Genomic DNA, 27007 nt, shown 5'->3' with positions numbered 1-27007 from the left:
TTACTCTAGCTGTTTTTCACATTTTCTTTTATCTCTTGCTGAGCAATTAGATTATGATGTGCTTTGTGTAGTTTTCTTTCCTTTTTGGGGGGCTTAGGATTTGTTGAGTTTTTGCATCTGTGAATTTATAGTTTTTATGAAATTTGGAAAAGTTTTAGCTGTTAGTTATTCAATATTTTTTTTGTCCTCCATTTTTATCCTGTTCTTGGGAGACTAATTATAGATACATTTAGGCTACTTGAAGTTGTCCCAAAGCTCACTGATTTTATTTTATGAAAGTCCTTTTTTTTTTCTCTCTTTCATTTTGGATAATTTCTACTGCTATATTCTTAAGGTCACTACTATTTTTTTTACAGTGTCTAATCTGGTATTCATTCCCATCTGGTTGCTTGTCATCTCTGCAAGTTCAAGTTGAACTATTTTTTTAAAAATATCTTCTATGCCTCTACTTCACTTTTTGAAAATATAGAATACAGGTATAATTGTTTCAATCTCCTTGTTTTCTAATTCTAACATCTGTATCAGTTTTATTTTTTATTTTTAATTTTTATTTTTTTATAAGAGTTTATTGGGGAACAGTGTGTACTTCCAAGACTTTTATCCAAGTCAAGTTGTTGTCCTTTCTTTTTCTTTTCTTTTAAAGATTTTTTATTGGGGAAGGGGAACAGGACTTTATTGGGGAATAGTGTGTACTTCCAGGACATTTTTTTTCCCCCAAGTCAAGTTGTTGTCCTTTCAATCTTAGTTGTGGAGGGTGCAGCTGAGCTCCAGGTCCAGTTGCCGTTGTTAGTCGCAGGGGGCGCAGCCCACCATCCCTTCTAGGAGTTGAACCTTGTGGTTGAGAGGACGCTCTCCAACCAACTGAGCCACCTGGGAGCTCAGCGACAGCTCAGCTCTAGGTGCCGTGTTCAATCTTAGTTGCAGGGGGCGCAGCCCACCATCCCTTGCGGGACTCGAGGAGTTGAACCGGCAACCTTGTGGTTGAGAGCCCACTGGCCCATGTGGGAATCGAACCGGCAGCCTTTGGAGTTAGGAGCATGGAGCTCTAACTGCCTGAGTCACTGGGCTGGCCCATCTGTATCAGTTTTGAGTGAATTTTCAGTTGATTTGTTTACCTCCTCAATGTGGATCACATTTTCCTGTTTCTTCACATGCCTGGTGATTTTTTATTAGATGCTAGATACGGTCAATTTTACTTTACTGGTTGCTAGATATTTTTGTGCTCTTCTAACTGTTATTCAGCTTAGGCCTGGGACACAGTTAAGTTAGTTGGAAGCACTTTGATCCTTTTGAGTCTTGCTTTTCAGTCTCCTTAGGTGGGGCCAGGGCAGTGCTCATTCGGGACTACTTATTCCCCACTCCCGAGGCAAGACCCTTTTAAGTGCTCTTACCGAGATCCCTTTGTAGTATGAGGTGTCCCGGTCTGGCTGGTGGGCACAGGCAGTACTCTAGGCCCTCTAATCCTTTCCGGTGGTTATTCCTCTGGCCTTGGGTAGTTTCTTGACATAAATGTGCTGACAAGCAGCTGAATATTTGAGAGGATTCTGTCTCCTCTTGGGCACACTTCTTGCGAACTTGAGCTGCCTTGTTTTCTCTGAACTTTCATTGCCCGTCTTCTCAATGGGCAGGGAGTTTGCTGGGCTTCACCTCAGTTCTCCCTCCATGTTCCATGGCCCAAGATCTCTCTCGGGGCTGGAGCAATCCTATCAGTCACCTCATTTGTTTTCTGTCATTATGGGATTGCTGTCCTTTGTTGTCTAATCTCCAGTGGCTTGCAAACTGTTGTTTCGAATATTTTGTCCATGCTATGGTTATTTTAGGTGGGATGGTAACTTTTTTCCTATTACTCCATCTTGGCTGGAAGTGGAAGAATTTTAAAATTATTGTTTTAGTAAACCTCTGTGTTTTTTGAGACTTATTAATTTAGAGTGTTGTGTATTTTCCTAAGGGGGAGGTCACAGAGAGTGGCACTCAGTAAGTAGTGAATGGAAAGTATTTAGTGGCTAGATCTGTCTGAGGCCTGCAGCCTCGGAAACCTGATTTGCCTGTTCTCTCTCCAAGTCAGGGACACGTCACCCCAAGTTACAGACACTGATGTACAATGCTAGAATGCCAGCCTACTGATAGGTAATGAGAAATGGAACTGCCACGGCGCTGCCATTCATGTCTTGTGTCCCTTGGGATCTTTCCCTATCGGTAGGCTACACTTGAACTAAATAGTAATCCAATGATTTCTTGGTGTTGAATCCTTTTAAAATCAGGTTATTTGTTTTCTTGCTATCGTGATGTCTCACTTCCTTATGTATTTTTGGATATTAACCACTTATTAGATACATGGTTTGCAAACATCTTCTCCCATTCCATGAATTGTTTCTTCTCTCTATTGATTGTTTCCTTCGCTGTGCAGGAACTTTTCAGTTTGATGCAATCCCTAGTTTTTACTTTTGTTGCTTATGCTTTGGGGGTCATATCCAAAAAATAATCTCCCAGACCAATGTCAGAAAGATTTCCCCTATGTTTTCTTCTAATAGTTTTACAGTTTCAGTTCTTATGTTTAAGTCTTTTATCCATTTTGAGCTGACTTTTGCATGTGGTGCGAGATAGGGGTTCAGTTTCATTCCTCTGTATGTGGATATCAAGTTTTCCCAAAACCATTTATTGATGAGACTGTCCTTTGCCCATTGTGTATTCTCGATACTTTTGTGGAAGATCAATTGACTATAAATGTATTGATTTGTTTCTGGGCTCTCTATTCTCTTCCATTGGTCTAGATGTCAGTTTTTTATGCCAGTATTGTGCTGCTTTGATTAGCATTTCTTTGTAATAATTTTGAAATCAGGTAGTATCGTGCCTTCAGCTTTTTTTTTTTTCTCAAGATGCCTTTGGCTATGTGTAGCCTTTTGTGGTTCTGTCTGAATTTTAAGATTTTTTTTCTATTTCTGTAAAAAATGTCATTGGAATTTTGATAGGGATTTGAACCTGTAGATCACTTTGGGTGGTATGGACATTTTAATAATATTAATTCATCTAATCCATGAACACAACATGTCTTTCCATTTATTTGTGTTCTTCGATTTCTTTCATAATGTTTTATAGTTTTCAATGTACAGATCTTTCACACCGTTGGTTAAATTTATATGAGTATTTTGGAAGCACTGAATAGCTAATATCATCTGGTAAAAGATGGGGTAAAAACTACTAGGGTCTACAAAATATCAAATATGCTCATAGCAAAAATAAAAAAGTGAATGAAGATTAGCCAGTCCTTATGTCTGCTTTGTTGTAAAGGAGTTTCTTGTGTTGCTATGAAAGTAACTGAAATGTTCTGTTTTTAGGAACTGAATTGATTTTAGGTTTTCTTTTGCAGGTAGACTGGACTCTAAATATTGGAGAGCAAGCCCTTGATATATGTATTGTCTCTTTCAATCAGTCGGCATGTTCTGTTTTTGTTCTTGGTGAAAGAAACTTTTTTTGCCTAAAGGATAATGGACAAATTCGATTCATGAAGAAACTTGATTGTAGCCCAAGTTGTTTTCTCCCATACTGCTCAGGTGTGTAGAAAGATTTTCTTTTATCTTTTCCATGTGTCAAGGCTATGTTATATACATCAGAAAAAGCCAAACTCATACACATACGTTTTAAACATCTAGGAAAATAGTTTTATACTGAATGTGTAATGGAAATTTTAACTTTTAAAGTTTGAATAGAAGTTTGATATAAAGCACACCTTTGGGTTGGTCAGTCATTTTACCTTGTACAAAATGGCTTATAGAACTGGCTTCAGGCATACATTAATACTTTCCAAAATGTGGCTTTCAAGATGCTTCCAAGAGAACATCAGACTCTTTTATAAGCAGAATGGAGCATAGTAATGTCTAATAGAATGACTTATCTGTAGTGAATGCCCAGTAAATCAATTGCTTAACTATGTTAAATATTAATGAAATTCATGCTTTCTAGATGAAATGAAAAAATGTTGGCCACTATCTGGTTAGAGTTTCCAAGTCTATAATTTTTAAATTTTTGATATTGGTAGCTTGAAGTTGAAAAATAATGTTTTATTACTTAAAATCTTTATGCGTTAACATCAAGATATTATAATTAGTTTGTATCATAAATCTCCTAAAAGGGACATAATATTCTATTGCAAATGACTCTTTTCTTATTATCATCTTTTTCTATCTTCAACCTACAGTTTCTGAAGGAACAATAAATACTTTGATTGGAAACCATAATAACATGTTGCATATTTATCAGGATGTGACACTGAAGTGGGCCACTCAACTGCCCCACATTCCTGTAGCAGTAAGAGTGGGCTGTTTACAGTAAGTGATTTAATTTAATACATTTTTTTAGAGGATCTTAGGGAATTCTCTAGAAGTTCTATAAAACAATGGCAAGTGATTTTACTAAAAAATGACAAGTGATACTGTAGTGTGAGTGATGTCAACAACAGAAATAATTTAACATATAACTTATTGGAAAAGAAGGAGATAAAAAAGCCTTAATTAGAACCATTAATCATTTTTAGTTAGTATCTCTAGTGAGATAGCCTTTGTATATTAAAAATTTCAAGAAAATAATTTGTTCAACAGATTATTTTCTTTAAAATAGAAAAGGATTTCTTAACGCATTTGATGGGTCCCATTTGAAAATCACTTACTGTTAGACTGTGAGAATATTTTACTTCAAAATTTGTTTCAGACCTTATTATGTCAAGTGGTGCAGAATTTCTAGTGATTATGTGTTTTAGACAATTTAGATTTTAAATGAGGCCATTTTGCATTTAAAATGAAAGACAAGATCTGTATCTTAACATTAAATTTACAAAATTTATCATAAATGAGAGAAATGAGATCTCTAAGTGTGTAATTTTTCTAGGTTGTCACTCCAAAAGGCAAGATCTCAGGTTATGTTAGGCGTTGAAAATCTTGGTAAATGTATGGAAGCACACTTTTTATAAAGCTTCATAGGTTTCCAGATCGATTCAGATCTTATTATATTATTGTATTGCACATTTACAAACCATATGTAGAATTCTTCAATGATATGTATAGTATCTGATCAGTAGGACTAATACCCCCCTCAATTAAGAGGTTGATATTATATACCTCATAATGACATTTTGGTCAATGATGGTGGACCCATAAGATTATAATGCAGCTGAAAAGTTTGTATAGCCTCGTGCCGTTGTAGCTGTCACAACATTGTAGCTCACTGCAGTGCTCGCGTGTGCTTGTGGTGATGCTGATGGAAACAAACCTACCGGGCTGCCAGGTGCATAAGTATAGCACATACAATTATGTGCAGTACAGGATATTTGCTAATGATAATAAACGACTATGTTACCGGTTTGTGTGTTTACTATGCTACACTTTTTATTGTTTTTTCCCCCCTTTTCCCGGCCCCTTCCCCCCTCCACCCTGACTCCGGTTCAAGCTGTTGTTTCTCAGTCTAGTTGTGTAGGACACAGCTCCCTGGCCCATGCTGGTGTTATGAGACTTGCGCTCCCCCGGCTCTGTCGCCAGTCGTTGGTCGGCCACTCACAGCAGCTCAGCACTGGCTGCCGGCTGACCACTCACAATGGCTGCCAGCCATGCTGGCTGCCGGCCACTCATGCTGGCCACTGGCCACTCACGGCAGCACACAGCAGCCCACAGCAGCTCACACCGACCTCTGGTTGCTCACGGCAGCCCAGCTCCAGGGAGAGCCATTGTTCACAATCTTAGCTGTAGAGGGCGCAGCTCACTGGCCCATGTGGGAATCCAACCGGCAGCCTTTAGAGTTAGGAGCATGGCGCTCTAACCGCCTGAGCCACCGGGCTGGCCCCTTTATTGTTATTTTAGAATGTACTCTTTCTATTTATTAAAAAAAGTGCTGTAAAACAATATGCCCTCTTACGATGGCAGCAGCCTCATATATCTCGTGTTTACAGAGTCTCTCAATTGCATCATTTTCTCTTGTGCTTGATTTTATCTTGTGTTATGTTGTTCATCATGGACCCTTAAGCATACAAAATGCACTGCTAATGTTTTCAGTAAAAGCCCGTCTCTAGTGATTGACCTCAAAATGAAATTAAAAGTGATTAAGGACCACAAAGGTGGAAAATCAGTGATGGGTATTGCTTGTCAGTCAGGCATGTCCCATTCCACCATGGCCGTGACCTTGAAGAATAAGACCAAAGTTATAGAAGCTGTTCACAGATCTGCTTCACTGGAGGCAACGAAACTAATGAAAATTCGAGAAGGGCCTATAGTCGACATGGAGACCCTTCAAATGACCTGGTTTGAAGACCAGACACAGAACCATATCTGTGTCAACATCATGGCGATATGGCCAGAGCTAAAAGTTTGCCTGTGACATTGAAAGAAAAGGCTGGACTCGACTACACTGTTCCATTTCCTGCTATCTCTGGGTGGTTTAAACAATCCGAGAATCGTTATTCATTACATAATGTGAAAGTGAGTGGTAAGTGTGTGAGTGTTGATGTGAAGGCAACTGAAGAACTTTTGGAAACTCTAGATAAGCTGACTATGAAGGAAAATTACCAGAGCAAATATTCAGTATGGGTGAAACCACCCTACTCTGAAAGCACTTTCATCCGTAAGGAGGGCATGTCAGTGTCAGGTTTCAAGGCTTTCAAGGACAGGAGACTAGTCTTGTTTGGGGGGTGATGTTGTCATCTGGCCCAGCAAGAACCCTAGGGCTTTCAAACATGAATAAGCACACAGTGCCAGTGTACTTCAGGAGCAATAAGAAGACATACCTAGATGACACCACTCCTCTTTCAAGATGCCCTCTTGAACTGCTGTGCCAGCAGAATGCAGGAGTACTGCTTGGAGAATTAAATACCTTTGAAGATTTTGTTTATTGTTGATAATGCTCCCAGACACCCTCCTTTTATTGGTGATCTTCATTCCAGTATAAAAGTTGTGTTTCTCCCTCCAAATATCACCTCTTTGATCCAACCAATGCATCAAGGAGTTATAACTGCTTTTAAGGCCTGCTACCTGATGAGGACCTGTGCCCTGGCTATTTTTATAACTGAGGAAAAAACTGAGAAGATGCTGATGAAATTCTGGCAGGATTAAACATCTGTGGCTGCATCAAGAACTTTGCTTGTGCTTGGGGTGATGTCACCAAGTGTGTGAAGGGCATCTGGAAGAAGACACTGAAGAGGTTCGTCCATGACAACGAAAGATTTGCCAAGGATGAGGAGGTTGCCAAAATTGACAAGGCTTTGGTTGAGTTGGCAAACAACTTGAACCTGGGACTGGATGAAGATGGCATTGAGGAACTCCTCGAGGTGGTTCCTGAGGAATTGACTCATGAGGAGTTGTTTGAACTGCAACAGGAACACATAGCTGAAGAAGAGACAAGAGAAAAGGAAACTGCAGGAGAAGAAAAAGAAGAACCTCCAAAAAGATTCACCGAGAAAGGTTTAACAAAAGCTTTTGCAGACCTTGACAAGCTCCTTATAAAGTTTGCAAACATGGACCCCAACACTGAAACGTTTTCATTAATAGAGAGGAATGTTGATGATGTATGATTTGCTTACAAGGAAATCTATGATGGAAATAAGAAACAAATCAAGCAAACCATTGTGGACATATTTCTGAAAAGAGTGAAACCTTCTCAGGAAGAGCCTCAGGCAGGTCCTTCAGGAGGTGTTCTAGAAGAAGGCAGTGTGATCATAGGTGATGACAGCTCCATGCCTGTCATTGCCCCTGACGACCTTCCAGTGGGTCAAGGAGAGGAGGTGGATGACAGGGACACTGATGGTCTTGGCCCTGTGCAGGCCGAGTCTTGTGTGTGTTTGTGTCTTAGTTTTTAACAAAAAAGTTTAAAAAGTAAAAAAAAAAAAAAAAAAAAAATTAAAATAGAAAAATGCTTATAGAAAAAAATTTTTGTACAGCTGTACAAAGTATTTCTGTTTTAAGCTCAGTGTTATTACAAAAGGGTTGAAAAGTTTAAAAAAATAAAAAAATTTAAAGTGAAAAAGTTACAGTAAGCTAAGGTGAATTTATTATTGAATAAAGAAAAATATTTTAAAATCAATTTAGTGTAACCTAAGTGTCCAGTGTTATAAAGTCTACAGTAGTTACAGCCGTGTCCTGGGCCATCACACTCACTCACCCTCACTTACTGACTCGCCCGAGCCACTTCCGGTCCTGCAAGCTCCATTCATGCTAAATATTCTATACATGTGTTCCATTTTTTATCTTTTATACTGTGTTTTTACTGTACGTTTTCTATGTTTAGATATACAAGTACCATTGTGTACAATTGCCTGCAGTATTCAGTGCAGTAACATGCTGTACAGGTTTGTAGCCCAGGAGCCACAGCTGCACCACACAGCCTAGGTGTGTAGGAGGCTGTACCTTATAGGTTTGTGTAAGTGCACTCTATGCACATGATGGAATCAGCTAGGGACACATTTCTCAGAATGTATCCCTGTCATTCATTGATGCATGACTGTGTAATGGTTGAAGCTCAATTAAGGGCATTCATATTTGCGTTACTGGTTAATCTGAAATTTGAATATTGGGAAAATGGAAATGTTTTGAAAACATTGAATATTTTAAAAAGAAGGTGCTTTCTCATGTTTTATGAGAAAATATCATCATATAATTATAATTGCTATGCACATAACACAAATTATAGTTATTTTGTAGTTGAAGGAAAATTTAAAATTTTGAGGTTGGTCTTTGTAGTATCCACCAAATGGTCTTTGAAGTTCAACCAAATACTCAGACTCACCAGACATTTTACATCAGATTTACTTAGAAGGATTTAGAACAGGAAAAACACCTTGCCAGCACGGCAATGTCAAGTATTTCTCTTCTGGAGAGTAATTCTTGCAGCAGTCCATATATCCATCTAAGAGCTGTTCTCTTTGGCCCCTCAAGTGACAGCTCAGGTGCAAGAAGACAGATCCATGCTCGGTATGCAACCCGTCTTGGCTTATAGTCTCCGTGCCTTTCAGGAGCCAATACCTTTAAACACTAAAAACTCATTGTGGTTTTCGTTTTTGTCTGGCACATGGGATAGAGATGGATAGAAAGATTTTACTGAGACCATTTAGTTGAAATTCTTATTTTACACATATATTATTTATAAGGGATGTGCCTATTACAAGAGTCACTGTACACAGAGAGGCTCAGAGACAGGGCTTCTCAGCAGATATTTATGGTTAATTCATAGTTTGTGGTCCAAATGCAACTTACAAGTCATGGGTCCAATAGGAACTGAAATTATTATGAGTAAAAAAACCAAATTTCCATGTAGTATGGATCAAGATGCTTATACTCAAAAATTGCTTGTCACATCCAACCTGAGGTACTTGTGAGTGGAACTTCTATTTCTCATAGCTTTTTAAGTATCATAATTATAAACAATTAAGTGCAAATACCACCATTAATGATTTCCAAGTTAATATGTAGCAATAACTTTTAATTATTCATTGAAGATTTTTCTTATTTTTATATACTTGAATGTAAAAGTATAGGATTAGACTGAAAGAATTTCATTGTAATTTTGGGTAGAATTTTAAAAGTGATTATTACTTACTCAGCTATAGCGTATTTATATTTAGAAGTTGTTATTTGAAATTAGAAGCACTGAAATAATTTCATTCCTGGTTTTTATTACCTTTAGGATTAAACTTTTTTGGTAGACGCTTCCTTGGCTGAATGTGTTTATTTGTAAAGGAAATTGCTGCTATTTTAATATGTTTCTTTTCAGTGAATAAGAAATATTGGATTTGGATCAAGTTGATGCAATTATACTTAATAACAGCATTTTGCTCAGAAACTAAGATGCTTTATTTCCTCCCACTCCCACCTACTTGGCAGTCCTAGACCTCTCTACCTTGTTTATTATAAACCTATTCTAAATCTGTCTGTGTCTCCTTCTGTCTTTTCAGGGTAAATGGCATTCTTGATTAGATAGAGTTCTTTTAAGTTTAATTATTTTAATTTTTGTGGGCTAGACTATGGGGATGTGAGGTAAGCAGACAGTTTACAGAATGAGAAGAGCCTGAATGTGATAATGTTCTTTAAATTCTTAGCTATTACTGTTTTCCATTTCCAAGTGGCTATGGAAACCTGGCCAACCTGTCTTACCTGTGCTGTGGTCAGTTTCCCAAATGGCAAATAAAGTTCATCATTTATCGGTTACATTATTCTCTCTAGAGATATGAAATATACCTAAAGTGGAAGTGTATTTGCTTGCACGTTCAAAGGGATGGTAATCTTTCCAAACTTTAGCTGGCAGCCACAGCCATTGTGCTTTAAAATCTGGTTGGAGCTCATTTTTTAGTATAAACAATTTGGTCTAGCACTTCGGTGTTTTTCTTCCTAGGCTGTATCCACAATAGGAACCTATTATAACGCTCACTGTTTAACATTTCATTGTTTCGCCTTCATTGATACAGTATTCTTTTTTTTTTTTTTTGAAATAAAGTTTATTGGGGTGACATATACAGTATTCTTAACCAGAATGTTTTCCCCATTTCTTCTCTGGATTTTCAAATTTCTTCTATCTTCGAATCCTAACTCAAGTCACATAAATATGCCTTCCCTACCTAGCCGGGTCTCCTCTGAATTTCTATGATATTTCTATTACGTTGCTTACTGCTGTTTGATTTTCCTAGCTTCCCAACTTGATCATACACTCCTTTAATGTAGGGATCTTTTCTACTTTTGCATATCATACTGAGTAATCAGTCAGAAAGCTGAACACATGGTATATGCTCAGTAAATACATAAAAGTCATTGTGGTTTGTGTGCGTTAGAGGGAGGGGTAGCTAGAAAGACCTTATAAGAGCTTATAGTTGAAAAACATTTTTGTTTTTTTTTTAAATAGGAAGATATTGAGACTCATAGATGGAAAGATATTATTTCTTTGTAAACAAATTTATTAGGAGAGTTTTTTAATTTCAAAGTGACTTTTTCTTTCTTTTTTAGCTTACTGTTTGCTGTTGTCATCTTTTTTTCTTGTGCTTTGTAGAAAGAGAATGTGGGCCTACATAAGTACTTTTTGCTATGTTATAATTTTAAGGATTTCCTTTGTGGCTTCCTAGTCCACATAAAATTTGTAAATATCCCTGGAATTAGGATAGAGCATAAATTCTCATTTCAGATCTGCATTCTTCTTCTTTTTCTTTTTTTTTTTTTCATAGTAGTCCAGAGGTCTTTTATTTACTTTTTTACACCTATCATGCCATGAGTTCACAGGGAATGGGTTCCAGCAGCTCGGGCTCTTTCCATTGGTTCTCACAAAGTGTGCTTCTCTGGGTGGGGCTAGCTGGCTCTGTTGCGCCCAAGTACCTTTCTCTTTGGCCTCCTTCTTCTTCTGATCATTTTCCTTCACGTGCTTCAGGAAGCTATCTTGGCTGGTAGAGTGCTTAATCTAGTTCAATACCTACACTAATTCTGTTGGCAAGAATCTTGCCTTTAACTTGTTTGTTTACAACATTGCCAGTGGCATCCTGGGTAACACTGTAGACTCTTCCAGTCTTGCCAGGGTAACATTTGTGGGACACTCCTTTTAAAACAGTGCCCGTTCTCTTGATGTCTACAATATCACCTTTCTTGGAGATTCGCATGTATGTGGCCATAGGAACAACTCCTGGTTTTCTAAAAGGCCTAAAGAACATAGAGAGCGTGTCTCTCCTCTTTCTCTTTGGGTTGGTTATTTTGATGAATTACTGGAAGATGGCGGTTCTGGCCAAAAGGAAAGCAGAGCTTCTGCGTTGTTACCGATATTCTCTTCTATTTATCTCTTGTAGCTCAGGAGTAGAATATTAGTCTGGCATTATTCTACTGTTTTGTCTTTTTTTTGTTGTTAAATATCTAAGCAGCTTAATTTATATATTCTAGTTCTATGTATTTCAGCTTATGTTTATGATAGTTATATTATTTTTTGGTGAGTTTTTAAAATTTATCAGTATAAAGTGCCCTTTTTTGTGTTCTCATTTAATGTTTCTTTATTTGCTTCTTGTTTTGTTTGCTTTGAGTTCACTTTGTTATTAATTATTGGTATACTGTTGTCTGTGTTTTTTGTTGTTGTTGTTGTCTATGCTTTAACCTGTAACTTTATTTTGGATGTACCTCTTGTAAACAGAATTTGATTGGTTATTTCAACCCATTTTGAAGACCACTGTCCTTTAATTTACCCATTTACAGATGTTATAATTGATATAGTTGGTAATTTTTCAACTTGTACCGTATTTTCTACTGTTTATACTATTTCATTTGGTTTCCATCTCTTGTACTTGAGTTGGGGTTTCTTTCTACTTGCATTCTCCCATGTATTGGATGGTACACACACGTACACATCTGTTTTCTTTATTTCTGTTAGTGTTTACTTTTCAGTTTTGCCATAATCCAAAAATGAATCTTTCTCTCTGTGATGGGTAAGGTGTTTGATATACTTTTTATCTTTCTCCTTTCCTATTTCCACTCCCTCCATCACCACCACATTCAGACATGGGTGTATGTGTACGCTTATTCTCCCACATGCACACCCCTACACCCCCACACACTTTGTTACTATTTGTTCTTTGCTACAGTAACATAAAGTTTTAGCTATAAATTATTATTGTCAAGTTATACTAACGCTTTTTTCAAGAATGTCTTGAAACTTGTAATCACTTTTTATCTAGACCTAAAGTAATTTTATGTATTTTTTTCTGTATCTATTGAAGATTGTGAATATTTTTTTTCATGAATTACAATTTTTAACTTATTTTGTTTCATCTCTCAATAGGCTGATTTAATGTTTCTGGGAATGGTATAGGGTGTTATACTGTATGGTAAAAATCTATTGTCGTATTTTCCTCTAAAACTTGATTGATATTGCTCCTTTATTTTTTTAAAAAATAACTTTTTAAAAAAATTTTTTACTGGGGAATATTGGGGAACAGTGTGTTTCTCCAGGGCCCATCAGCTCCAAGTCATTGTCTTTCAATCTAGTTGTGGAGGGCGCAGCTCAGCTCCAAGTCCAGTCGCCGTTTTCAATCTTTAGTTGCAGGGGGCGCAGCCCACCATCCCATGCAGGAATCAAACCGGCAACCTTGTTGTTGAGAGCTCCCGCTCTAACCAGCTGAGCCATCCGGCTGCCCCTCCAGAAGCTAAGAGCCAGCTTGTTGTCTTCAATCTAGTTGTGGATGGCGCAGCTCACTGGCCCATGTGGGAATTGAACCAGCAACCCTGTTGTTCAGAGCTTGCGCTCTAACCAACTGAGTCATCAGGCTTCCCCTAAAAAGTAACTTTTGTGAAAAAGAATAACTTTGTGATTTTTGTAAAAAGTATTAAACCGCACTATTTAAAATTCCAGCATTATTTGCAGGGAAGAAAACAAATAACAAAACTAGTCTTCTACCAAAGTAACCTCAATGTTATTGCCATGGGTAACTAACAATTGCTAGCACCTGGTAAACATCAAGCCAGATATCTTTTTTCCTACACATATGCAAATTTAGGCATAGAATAAAATTCACAAAGCAGAATTTTGTTTTTAAATATAAATTTGTTTCATTATATTCTAACAGAAAGAGCTATATGAAATGGAAGGAATAAATGAATTTTACATAAATGTTTATTCACAACAATATATTTTAGTTTCTAAAAGACCCTTTTAAGGGGCACCTGGATGGCTCAGTTGGTTAGAGCGTGAGCTCTCAACAACAAGGTTGCTGGGTTGATTCCTGCATGGGATGGTGGGCTGCGCCCCTGCAACTAAAGATTGAAAACGGCAACTGGACTTGGAGCTGACCTGCGCCCTCCACAACTAGATTGAAGGAAAACGACTTGGAGCTGATGGACCCTGGAGAAACACACTGTTCCCCAATTTAAAAAAAAAAAAAAAAAAAAGACCCTTTTAACCAAGAATAGAAAAAAGTAGAAAGTTGGTAGTTTTTTTAAAGCTGCATTTCAATTTTGGGCAGTGTCCACTGACTGTTATGAAAGATAAGGAAAGCAGCATACTTCTGCTTTCTGCTTTCTTCTTGCCGAGTTCTGATATTGTTGGTATCTTATTATTATTTTGTCATAGCTTAAAACCTTTACATACATTTTAGTAATCACAATTTTTACAGCCCTTTCAACCTATCCATGTATCTAAATGGACTCAAAGCTCACCAGCAATTCTTTTACTATTCCTGAATTACCTTGATTCACTTCTTGGTTAGTTGAATTTAATCATCTGGTAGTTGTCCAGGAAAGCGTTATGTCTTCTTGCTTTCTTGATAATTATTTATTGCTTTTATACTTGAAGGCCACCTTAAGTTCCTTCAAAATTTTGGACATTTAATTTGGTATTGACAATTACTCTGGAAAAATCAGAGGTTGGCTTAAATTTTTTAAATGTCTTATTGAGTGAACTACCTTTTCTGTTTTGATTCTCATATCTGACTTTTTTTTTTTTTAAATCCTTAAAGGACTGTAAATTCACTAACATCGTCTAACAATTGATTTATTCTGTATCAGTTTTTTCTGGGGCTAGGTGGGATTCGAAAGATTCGAGTTTTTGTTCATGTCAAGAAAATTTTCTTCCATTGTACCTTTGAATATCAGTTCTGCTCTAATAGTTTAGTTTTCTTAATCACTATCATTGTTATAAATTTATTAGCTTTACCCTGACTCTCTATTCTGCTTGAGGTCTGAGGAGGTTGTTGTAGCTCGTGGGATCATCCTATCTTATTGTGACCAGAATTTAAAATGTTCGGTGGGAAAAGATGTGCCTCAAGTTTGTTGATTTGTAATTGTAGTCATTTCCTTGTTCAATTTACTGTTTGGTGGTGGTGGTGGTGTTGGTGGTGGTGGTGGTGGTGGTGGTGGTGGTGGTGGTAGTGGTTATTGTTGTACTTTTTTGTTTTTGGTGAGTTTTGAGGAGTTTTGCCATGCCATCTTTGACTGGAAATCATTTCTTTGTCAGTTGCTGTTCATTATTGCTGGGAAGAGAATTATAGACAACTTAAGTTTTGTTCTGTTATAACTAGTTCTTTATGTCTGGTTGCTTGTAGAATGTTTTCCATTTTCTATGTAAATGCAACATTTGCCACCAGATATTTGTGATACTGTTTTCCTTGATTGTAGTTGGGAATGCAGTGAAGTTAATCTTTTTAACCATTTGTTTGGCTGTGGAAGAAAGCTTCCTTGTGTTATATGTTTGATTATCCCTTTAGTTCTGTTTGACATAGTTCATCCTTCAGGGGAACTAATATCTTTTGATAGGCTTTTTATTTTCTGTTCCCCATATCTACTATCTTCTTCCTTACAATTTTCATTTCTTTGTTCTCCGCCTCTCCCCCCCACCCCCATTTTCTAGGGGAGTGTTCTATATCACTGATTTGAGCTTCCACAGCATTGGTTTTGTTCTTTTCTATGTGTAACTTGAAGATTCATTTAGTCTACTGAGATGATATCTTTCTCCCTCCCACATGCCCCCTACCTCTTGCCTCTTTGTTATATTAACCAGTTTAGTACATGGCAGGCTACAATTCCCATGATGCACTTGTGCCAGCTCCGTCTTACTTCAAACATGGTTACAGTGTTTATTTTGGGACTCTATCTCTGAGCATATAACATGCTACTATTAATTTCTGTCCTTTACTACAGACTTTGTTACTGCTGTATGGATGTAGGTAGTGTGGAGGGGCCAAGAGTGATAGAGGTGAGATTTGAGTAGCAAAAGGTGTCTGCATAGTTTTATGATTCATGCAGAACCTGGGCTTCTGAATCAGTTTGGGCAGGTGTTAGTGTTAGGGAAGAAGAATGAAACATCTTCCTACCTTTGTTCAGGTGATCTCTGTGAAATGAAGCTGGGGCATGGCATGAGTTCACGCTGTCTTTTTGGCTTTATCTACCTGATAATTAGTGTGACTTTCTTTTAAGTTCTAGATTTACAATTTATGAGGTTGTTTTCCTCTCTCTCCTCCCCTCTTTCTCCCTTATCCCAATGATTTTGTGCCTGTGTCTGTGTCTTTTTCAGTTCCTGCACGGCTATTTTAGTTAGCTGTCGGAGAGATTGCATTCAGGGCTGTTGCCATAATGAGTCGAACACTTCAGAAGAGCCTTAAGATCATATTATTAAACTGCAGAGAAAAATCTAGTTGAGAATTGGATCAGAGTAGTATTGAATTTAGGGATTCTTTTGGAGAAATTGCCTTTTTTCCAGTTCTAACTACCTTTTAATTTCCAAAAATAATCTGTTCAAGCTAGAGATTGAGCAGTATACTGGTTATTTTTGAAAAAAATAAAATGTCAACCATTTTAGAAAGACATCGTCTTGAATGGTGGCTGAGCTTTTGATTTTACACAGAAAATATTACTGTTGTTAGTAATTAGGTATGCCACTGTCCTCCCTCCTAGTTAATATCTGGTCTGCTTTTGTGTTCATTATAGTTAAATTGTAGTTTAATGAAAGAATTTGCATACCTGTATGAATTTTGACATAATGGGTCTTGACAGAGTATGAATTTTTTCCTAACTTTCCCTCCTGCCATTATAATGTAGTATTTATATTCTTTTGGTGATTTTTAAAAATTGCATTTTTGGTTGTAACTGATGCTTTTAGCGTTGTAATTAAATTAACCTTAATTTAGCTTATTTTAATGTGTTTAGATTTACTGAATTTCAGTGTTTGCACCATTATTTTTCCTGAGAAGTTCAGCTCCTTTCTCCATTTCTTTTGTTTGTATTTTTATTTTGTTTTTCCTTTTATTCTAGTTGGAAATAAAAAAATACATATTTTTCCGTATGAGTAGTGATAAATCAGTTTTAAAGAAACACACTGTGGGTTAAGTGGCATAAGACTGTAATTGGGATTTTAACCAGCAATGCCAAATAGGGTGAGAGAGCCTCTACCGGAAAAGGGGGCTTCAGTTTATGGCCTCGTGGACCTGCTAATGCAACACAGTAGATTATAACTTAATAGAAGGAGTTGTGGAGGAAGGAAGGAAAAACAGAATTTATCATATTTGGTATATACATTTTTTCCTTTTGTTGTTGGCAACTCGGTAACCATGATTTGGACAAATTTTTTTACATCAATTCTGTTGAAGCATTTTTGGGGTAAAATGAGTTGTATTATTTTTGATGGTCATCATTAGTTGCATGTGTATATTTCCATTGTGTGAGGTTCAAGGTTGTAATGAGGCGATCTCTAGATTTTATATTGATTGGATTTTCTATTGATTGAGCAAGAATTGAGCTTGTCATGTCCTCAGAGCCATGCAGCTTAGCCATGGTTGACATGCAGTCTGTCATTTGGTATGCTACTTTTATAAACTTCAGTGTGGATACTTTGGTGGTTTTATTTATATGGAAAAGACTTGTAGTCATAAGTAAATTAAAAGGCCATGTCTTTATTGTTATTTGTCAGTTGGAGTTATACCCTTAGAAAAACTTTCCTTATGAAAGTTAAAAATCTTCTGCTTCGTCTCATGTTTTCATTGTCATTGTATTTTTTATATAATAATGTAAAACACAGCATCCTCCATTCTCATGACAAATTTATTAGTAATTACAGTTCCAGATTGTTTGACTTCGTTACATTCCATAGTAAATCTGTTTAATTTGCTTGCCAGAGGTATTAGAAGCACTGTATAGCCAAGGATAGGAGTTGCACTTAGAATGCTAGTTGGGTTTTTATACTTTTCTGTTTTATAAATTAAATGTTTTAATGGTAGAATATTTATTACCATGTATTTCCACTGAGAAATTTCTTTAGCCATATTGTCATTGAGACTGTGAACATCTCTTAAAAAAAAGAAGCTCTTGGGCTATATGGAAAAGGGCCCTTGTGTTTTGTGCTTGGATTTGATTCACTAGCCCATAATAGATATGGGAGTTAATCTGAGAGTGGATATGGGGTGGGGGTGTGGTCAGGGGAGTCAATCGTTCAGTAGAGGTGTAACCAGCAGGAAAATGTGTGGATTTTCACTAGCTATGGTGAGGTTTACCTTTTGGTAAGCACGCGCCTCCTTTACCCTTTGGTCCTGGAGATCATTTGTATCAGGGTGGTGATTCGCTTTCATCTGTCTTGGAAATACATGCTATCACACATCTTCTCTCCTCCTTTCAAATACCTCCTTTCAAATACTCTGGTTTGAAAGATAGAGTGAGGTGGTCTTTTTTTTAAAAATGTCTTTATATACCAGAGGAAAAAGCTTACATTTTTTTTTTTTTTTTTTAAATATTTTATTGGGGGAGGGAAAGAGGACTTTACTGGGGAACAGTGTGTATTTCCAGGACTTTTATTGGGGAACAGTGTATTTTTTTTCCCAGGACCCATCAGCTCCAAGTCAAGTTGTTGTCCTTTCAATCTTAGTTGTGGAGGGCACAGCTCAGCTCCACGTCCAGTCCCCGTTGTTCAATCTTAGGTGCAGGGGGTGCAGCCACCATCCCATGTGGGAGTCAAACTGGCAACCTTGTGGTTGACAGCACGTGCTGCAGCTCGTGGTCTTCATTCTAGTTGCAGACAGCGCAGCTCGTTGGCCCATGTGGGAATCCAACCGGCAGCCCTGTTGCCCAGAGCTCGTGCTCTAACCAACTGAACCACCCGTCCGCCCCCCATACATGCTCTTTCTTTTTTTTTTTTTAAATTTATTGGGGTGACAATTGTTAGTAAAATTACATAGATTCAGGTGTACAATTCTGTATTATATCATCTGTAAGCTTACATTTTCTAAGTTGCTTACTGGAGAATATAAACATGAGGAAAGATTTTTGGTGGTTTTTTTTTTTTTTCCCCCCTGTACCATTAGGTTTATACGCTGCTAAGAACTTTGGAACTTCAGATGGACTCAGTTCTTTTACCCTTTTCACCAGTATATGGCCTATATTCCAGAACTAGCTTTTGAGTGCAAATGTGGGTTGTTGCCAAAATAAAAAAGAGTGTTTCTAAATGTTTAAATCTTACTGTATAGTCTAAAGTTGGATGACTTAAAATTAGCATCAATTGTTACCTGAAAGGAAATGCTGGAAACACAGTGATATTTATTGCCTGCTGTGTGCTGGCATCACTGCATCATTAGGATCTTAAATCCTAAAAGGAACTACATTAATAGCTTATTAAAATCTTTTGAAGTGTTTAATGTATCAGGTTTAATAGAAACCGTCACCAGCTCCCTACAGCTTCAAAAACAGGTTTGGGAGAATGATGGTGCGTTTTTTTGTTTGTTTGTTTGTTTGTTTTGTTTTTGTTTTTAATTTCAAGAGAACAGAGTATTAATTAAAATGACTAAAAATGAGGTTGAAAAATATAATCAATAATTATGGCATCTTTTAAGTCCTCTTTGTAATGTTAACTTGAAACTTGTAAGTAAATCAAATCTTATCTGGTATTAGGTTGGTGCAAAAGTAATTGTGGTATAAAAGGTTAAAAATAATTGCAAAAACTGAAATTACTTTTGCACCAACCTAATAAAATAGAGTTTTAACTCTTAGTTATCTGACCTCCGTGATCCACAGACTCTGCCATGAACAAGTAGGAAGGCTCCCATGCATTCTAAAATGGAGATCTGTATTCAGTGGTTTTCCTGCTTGTAGGCAGAGAAAAATCTACTGACTTTTTGTTTACTAAACTACAGTTTACTATTTAAAATAAATGTGAAATAAAAACAGCTATTACCTGCTTTTTTGATGTGCTAAAAAAAGAAAAAAAGAGGCAGATAGCCATATACTGTTTTGAGTGTGTAATATTTAAAACCATAGAGGAAACTGTACTAATTCAACATTAAAGTGTTTTTGTTTTAATAAAGTAGAAGATGACAGAATGTCATTATTAAACATTAATTTATTAATGTAGAGCCTATGTTCTATTAGAACTTACGTTCAAATTTTGATTAAACCTTGGCTAGATAGAAACTTTGCTTAGTGCAGAAAGAAGGATTTATTACCCTGTTTTTCTTTACAGTTCACAAAGAATCATCTTTAATTTTCAGATGTTTTAGAGTGCGAGTATTTTAATATTTGTGGATAGCATGTATTACATATTAGGAAGATGTTTTAGAGTATACATTGATTGTCTAGTAATGAGTTCTTTCACGATAACACCATCCCAAAAGTCCAAATAATAATACTAGCTAATATATACTTAACTACTATGCACCAGGTAGTACTTTGCAGATATTAATTTGTTTAATTCTTTAAGAACGTTTAGTATTATTATTATCCCCATCTTATAGGTGATGGAACTGAGGCACAGAAAGATCAAGTAACAGATCTGAGCTCATAATCAAACATGCAAATAACTAATTGTAGTATAAGTGACTGAGTTATAATATGCAAAAGCAGAAAATGGTAGGTCCCTTTAGAGTATTTAGTTCACTATACTGCTAGAAGTAGGAGTCCAGACTCTTTTTCTTTCTTCTAAAAACCTCTCATATCTTTCCTTTCTCCGGAACACTTACTTCCCTTTCAGCTTAGCGCGACCCAATGTTCAATCTAATGAGAAGTACATTATTTGACGTTATAACGGTAAACATCTGAAAAACCAGGAAGTAGAACCGTAAAACAAAAATGATTACTTTTGGAGTGTGGGACTGAGTGGGTGGAAGAGTCTGGATATGTTCTTTAAATATCTTTTAGAAAGTTTCAGATATTCTAAAAATCAACTCCAGTCTTTGGAAAAAATGCCGCTGCCAAGACTCTTTAAATCTAAAATGGTTTCAATGTATTAGATTTAAACATAAATCTTTTGGAGTGAATGAAAACTGAAATATATATTAGTAAGTATTATAATTAAGAGGAATGGTGTTATCAAAAATTCATTTTATTTAAAGGAAAAGTTATTGTTTGTAAATTAGAAAGTACTAGTATTTCATAGTCAAAATACAATGAAAAAATAGTACCCTTTGCTTTTTTGGATGTCACATTTCAGAATGTTACCTTTAATATTTCACATATTTATTTCCAAGCAGATTTCTCTCCTTTTTTTAATTCCATCTTGTTACCTTCGTATTTTAAATGAATAGTTACGGTTCACATTAATCGAACATTTTAAAATTTTTCTTGCGAAGAAAATCATTCTGATTTGGACCGTATAACAGTTTACCTTCAGGAATGAATTTTGCAATAATTTTGAACATTTAGGAGTATAAAAATTTTGCACCCCCCCCCTTAAAAAACTTAATGATGAAGCGAGCAAATATGACATCTGTCAAAATCTGTAGTTGGAAAAAAACATTCTCTACTTTTCAAAGCCTCAGCTATGCCCATATTATGTAAATGCATCATGGGCTAGTGTGTGAGGGAGCCAGCAGCAGAAACAGTTGTTATGGAAACAATACTCAGAGTATTTAAAGTTTAGCGGAAATATATGAAAAATTAAAACACAGTTACATTGGTAGTAATGGAGGAATGAAGTTAAAAAAGTTATCTCATTGCTCTTTCAATTTCTGCAGACTTCCAGATGGGAGTAACTGCTTTGTTCTTCCCTCCAGCCCATCTGTTCTTTAGTGTAACTGACATCACTGCAACTACTGCCACCATTAAAGCATCACCGTATGAAAATGGCAAAATTTAGAACTTATTACACAGTTTTATGGAAAGAAGATTACAAGAATCAAAGTTACAGTTTGTTGAAATATTTGCTCTTTTAATTTTTTTTTTTTTTTTTGATGTGTGTGGCATAGTGGTGTGATAGAAGTCATGCCCAGGAATGACGTACTCTAAGATTAGAACAGATTTCCCTTATTTGAGTTAGTGTAGAAAGTTTTTCATGACTTAGATTCAAACTAGCGATTTCTTTATTGTATCATTGAAATGAATTACTTTTTAAGTAAGGGATATAGTAATATAATATATGTGATCCACTAAACCCATGCATTTGTTTTATTCCTTCTTTCCCCCACAAACTATTATATCTTTGCCAGAAGTGGAAATGTGTATTACTGTTTTCTACACAAAATTACTTTAAAAGTAGTTATAATAATAGTTATTTGTGCCAATTTCAGTTCAGCAAATATACCATTTTTGTAGTTTTTAAAAAAATTTAAGAGGGCTCAGCAAAATAAATTTCTCTTTAAATAATATGAAATATTATAAAGTAATTTTTATTAATTTTGCCTGCCTAATGGCAGACCTCATGAATTTTAGTTATTGCTGTTTTGACACTTTTATCAAAGTGCTAAGAGAGTAGACCTTAAGTGTTTTCACCACAAAAGAAAAAAAAAGGCAACTGTGTGAAGTGATGGATGTGTTAATTAATCTGATTGTGATAATTTCACAAAGTAAATGTAAATGTACATGAAATCATCACGTCAACTCTACCTCAATAAAGCTGAAAAATAAAAAAGAATGGTGTTTCTTCCTTTTACATAGGGACTACCTTATTCAGTTTCTTCATGCTTGGCAGTGAGTTGGTGTTCAGTGTATGGCGGTTGAATGGCTGACTGAAGGGATTACTGAAGGAATGGTCTGAAAACAAGTGACTCAGAAGTGTCAAAGGCGTACTGCTTCAGAGCCCAAACACTTCGCCTATGGAAAATTAAAAGAGCATTTAGTTTGGCTACTTAAACCTTCTTTTTTTCTTTTTTCACCATAATGCATTTGTTACAAGAGTAGGTTAAAACTATGGCCTAAAACGAGGGTTTTCAATTTAATTTAGTCTCAGAAACCCTGTCTTCTCTTGTATGGATAATGGGGATTTGTCTGTAGAACATTTGTTTGTTGGTTTAGGTCAAACATTTTACTAACCTTTTTTACCCTGTCAGGCATAGATGAATACTTTATGAAGAGTCTTAAATCCATATTTCATAAGGGGCATGATTGCTATTTGCATTTCTTATATGCATAATTATTTGCTATGCTAATGAGTATGCCTGTACTGTTACTTTAGATTGTAGAAAAGAAATTTCAAAAGAATTGTTTTTATTGGCACTGACTATTTTATGTCAGCAGCCAAGAGTTTAAGTATTTTTATGGACAAAACGTCTCATACCACTTTACAGAAAGCATATTTGATTATCTTATAATGGACTATGTCAAAATTTCTTTCACTTATATAATTTGCATGAAGATATTTTATATTCTAATGAAACTTGTATTCATAGGTATTAGCACTGACCACTTGAAATATATAATTATAAGAAAGCCAAAACAGAAGGGGTTATAGCAAAAGAATTGATAATCAGAAGTACACAATCCTCTAATGCACTTTGGAAAAAGCATCAGCTTTTAATGATGAAGTAGGCAAGGAGGGGCTTCACAGGCAAAAGAAAAAGGGTCTGTAATTTGTCACAAGCGAGGAGTTGAGTTAACACAGGTCAGAGTATGTATAGGTTTCTGTCTAGGCACTGAACGACTTCTACTTTCTATAGTGCAAACTTCTGTTGTTTCCATTGAAATGCTGTTTCTTGAGGTCAAATAATATCATCTGGGAAACAGTATAAGTAAAGAAAGTTTATAATAAAATTAAGTATTTTTTTGGATAGATGAGACTGAGTGCAGTGTGGTGTTGGTGGTTTCTTTCCAATTTCCCTTTTTTGTGGTTAAATAATATCGTGTCTTATTTAATCAGTACATAGGAACCTGTATCTGTAGACCATTGGGCCACAGTGATTCATATAGTTTTAATTTCCACAATTGTTATTGAGTAACATACTTTAATTCCCCCAAATATGTTTTATTCTCCATTACGTAGCCCTTTATTTCATCGCCTTCTGCTTCTGGGAGACTTACTTTTTTTTTCCTATATGAAGAGAGCTGAACAAAATTTTACATGTGGCTTTAATGTAACTGCTAGAAATATTTTCATGCTACTTCATTTCTCAGTGGAGCACAAGTTGCATTGCCTTCATGTGGGGGGTGTCTTAAAGACATTTTCGCCCTTTCCCTCAGAGTGGCCTATAACTTCTGAAATGAAAGCACTGAAACAGAGGACTGTGAATCTTAGTTTAATACATATTTTCTTAGAAGCCACTACAGGTAAGTAATTTCTTCTGTATTGTATGATGCTGTTTAATTTTGCTCTGGCCAATCAGTAATGATAAAACTACTTTTGAACATCTTCCCATTTGCGGATGTTTTCTGCTATTATTAGCAGCAAGTCCGTCTCCTCCCCACAAAACTTCCATGTATGCATGTATGTATGTATTTCCGTTTTTAGCTTTCCTCCCCTTCACAGATGATGGGAAGTGGTTGGCTTTCCACATCCCATCAACTGGAGAGGGGAGAAGGAAGGAGGTCTTGGCTGGGGGCTGCTGATGATTTAAGGCAGTGAGTATCTGCCCTTTCACTTTTGGTAATGCAGCTAACTCTTTTAGCTGCTGGATACTCCAGCTTTAAGTGGCGGCTTTAATGTGATACCTTAGAGTTATGTTCTTACTAAATAAATCACATTTAGAAGCTTTTATGCAATCAGAGTCATGCTTGTATTTGAAAAAGTCTAAACATGATAAATATTAAAAATGAATTTATATTCATGAAGCCAAATTTGATTTTCTAGGTAATGACCAATTCATTCATCTAGAAATTCAAATGGTTGCTTTTAGTGTTCATCTATGTAAACTGACACAATAAAAAAAGTAAGCTATGCTTTGATATTTTGTGCTTCATTGCAAGTGGTTTTCTTGATAAATTTGTCTAATGCTTTTTCAAATAGTCTCTTCTTTCCTAAGCAGAACTTACTTTAGTTGGAAATAACTTAATAATATGTTTACTGTTAGAATGAGACCAATATAATCTTTTACTTAGTCTTTTATTTAGATCTTTATTTAGAAGCTTTTTCTTTAGTTAGTACTACCTGAGTGGGCATACTGAATATTTGAAATATAGTTGTAGATTAAAGGATATACAGAGACATTATGTAACTCACAATTTTCTACCTTTAAAATAAGCAGTGTTGGAATTTGCATTTAAATGATGTTGGATTTAAAATTGGATGAGAAGGGGAAGAAATTCAGAGGGATTTGGTTCTCACTAATTCATACTGTTAGAGAAAGAGATGAATTGCATTGAGGTTTAAGAGTAAAATTCTTAACCAGGAAGGAGAATTTCCTGGTACTTTTCTCCTCACATCATTCTCTTACTGTTATTTATACACAGTTTTGGCATTTAACTTTATATTTGAAATGGGACATTGCCGAAAAGCATTTAAAAAATGGAATCTCAAACATTGACTATATAGTTAAATTTTTAATGATTTGTAAAAGCAATAAAGTGGACAAAATCAAGAAATATATTTTTAAAGAAGCCAAAATTTTATGTGAGACTTAAATTTTAAACTTTAGTTCTGCTTTTACTTATTAATTACAGTTCCAATTTTTCCCCATCTCTTTGAATTTTTGTAGTTTCTTACCCCCACCTCTAAGTTTTTTAAAGAAATAGTCTATTATTATTTTAGTTTGTGGAATTAAAAATAAAACATAGTCCCAGATTATACTGGTGTAGATAAATTTTTGATTTCAGAAAACTGACAGTGAAGAAAAGATGCAAGAATTTAGAACACAGCTATAAAAGGCAGAAAAATCAAGAAAAAAATTATCTGAAACTACATTGCAATGTGATTTAAGCATGACAGCAATAAACGTTTAATTCAGACTGTTGACAAAATACCCCAGAAAATATTATAATTGGATTTTGTTTTGTTCATTAGCAAATCATGATAGTAGATTTCTGAATATATTTTGGAATTGATTAGTACTTTTAAGTTATAGATCTGTGGAAAATATTATATACCTACCATATATAAAATATTATATCATAATTTAATTTGTGAATAGATATTTGATCATATTTTGATAGAATTTTATTGATATTGTAAACAAGCTTGAAACCCAATTAGTTTAAAGCGATATTTAATATTCACAAGTTGCATTATTTGGCATGCTTTCATTTTGAGTTTATAATAATTTGGAAATTCTTTTTAGTCAGGGAATGGTTACTGGCTTGTTGAGATTGTGGCAATCTAAAAAGCAAGATGGAATTTCTACTTATGAGTAAATTAGACCTCTGACCCAAACTTGGCAGTTCTCTCAGCTTGCCAGAGAAAACACTTGTGGGGTTCATTACTTTCTTCCGTCATATTGAGAGATTCTACCCATTTTTCTCCTTCATTGACTAACCTTTGACTTCCCAGACCTGCATTTCTTTTCAACAGGGGTGAATAAACACTCTTGGTATGTGAAGATTAAAGGTCCACGGCCCCTGTAGGTGCCCTGGAGCAAATTTGTTCAGAATTAATTTGGCACCTCCAATTGTGGTTTGTTTAGGATAGGAAACCAGATAGAATTCAATAGTGTATCTTGAATCTTAGAACTTAGTACTTTTGTTACAAACCGCAGAGAGAGAGAGAGAGAGAGAGAGAGAGAGAGAGAGAGAGAGAGAGAGAGAGAGAGAGAGAGAGAGAGAAGGGAGAAACAAAGAAGACCAAGTGCCAGTAGCATTTACTCTTCAAAGGAAAGATTTTGTCTTTCTGTGCCTGGTTATCTTCAAGAGTTGCAGAGTAAAAAACAAAATTTCAGAGGAAATATATTTCTGCCTCTGATACAGAAAAGGCCTTTAAAAGAGTCACTGTTGACATGAAAGGGAAAACATTCTGATTTTCTGGTATGTAAGCCTTAGGAAACAAGCCAGAGTAAAAGAACATGGAGAAGTGAAAAACTTATGATGCCAATAGATGACTTGTGAATTATTTCAGAATTCAGTGGACATCTCAGATGGTTGATATTTCTCTAGAGCTTGGTCCTATGAACTATCTCACTGGTAGACATCAGCTTTGTTTCAGAGTGAAAAATCACTAATGAATACCACTGTTCTGAATACATAAAACAGTTACTATAGAACATTTTGGAAAGTACAAAATAAGTTTCTATGTGACTAAAGAATATGAAGAAGAAGCATTTCCTGAAGAAATTACAACTATTGATTGGTCCTTAGTAGTCGGTGACTTGGCTTATAGGTTTTAGAATCTAAAACTAATGGATGCATTTTGCCAATTACAGCTAGGTGCTTCTGGCATCGGATACGGTAATCTGGAAGCAATAGAGGAATCAAGA

At 35.8% G+C, this 27007-nt stretch overlaps 1 protein-coding gene across 4 annotated transcripts in view; it reads left to right on the top strand.

Moving 5' to 3' along the window:
- Nucleotides 1–27007, top strand: part of BBS9 (Bardet-Biedl syndrome 9) — a 359579-nt gene that overhangs the window by 96281 nt on the left and 236291 nt on the right. For all 4 annotated transcript variants that reach the window (XM_088797660.1, XM_019757307.3, XM_019757306.3 and 1 more), the window contains 2 exons: nt 3368–3551; nt 4196–4325. In XM_088797660.1, the coding sequence (XP_088653786.1) occupies nt 3368–3551; nt 4196–4325 (314 nt within the window). The remainder of the gene's footprint in view (nt 1–3367; nt 3552–4195; nt 4326–27007) is intronic.

The sequence above is a fragment of the Rhinolophus sinicus genome, chromosome 4, assembly GCF_057876585.1.
Source record: "Rhinolophus sinicus isolate RSI-liver-muscle chromosome 4, RSI-T2T, whole genome shotgun sequence".
NCBI lineage: Eukaryota > Metazoa > Chordata > Mammalia > Chiroptera > Rhinolophidae > Rhinolophus > Rhinolophus sinicus.
The sequence above is the reverse complement of the archived record's forward strand: the minus strand, read 5'-3'. Positions and strand labels throughout refer to the sequence as shown.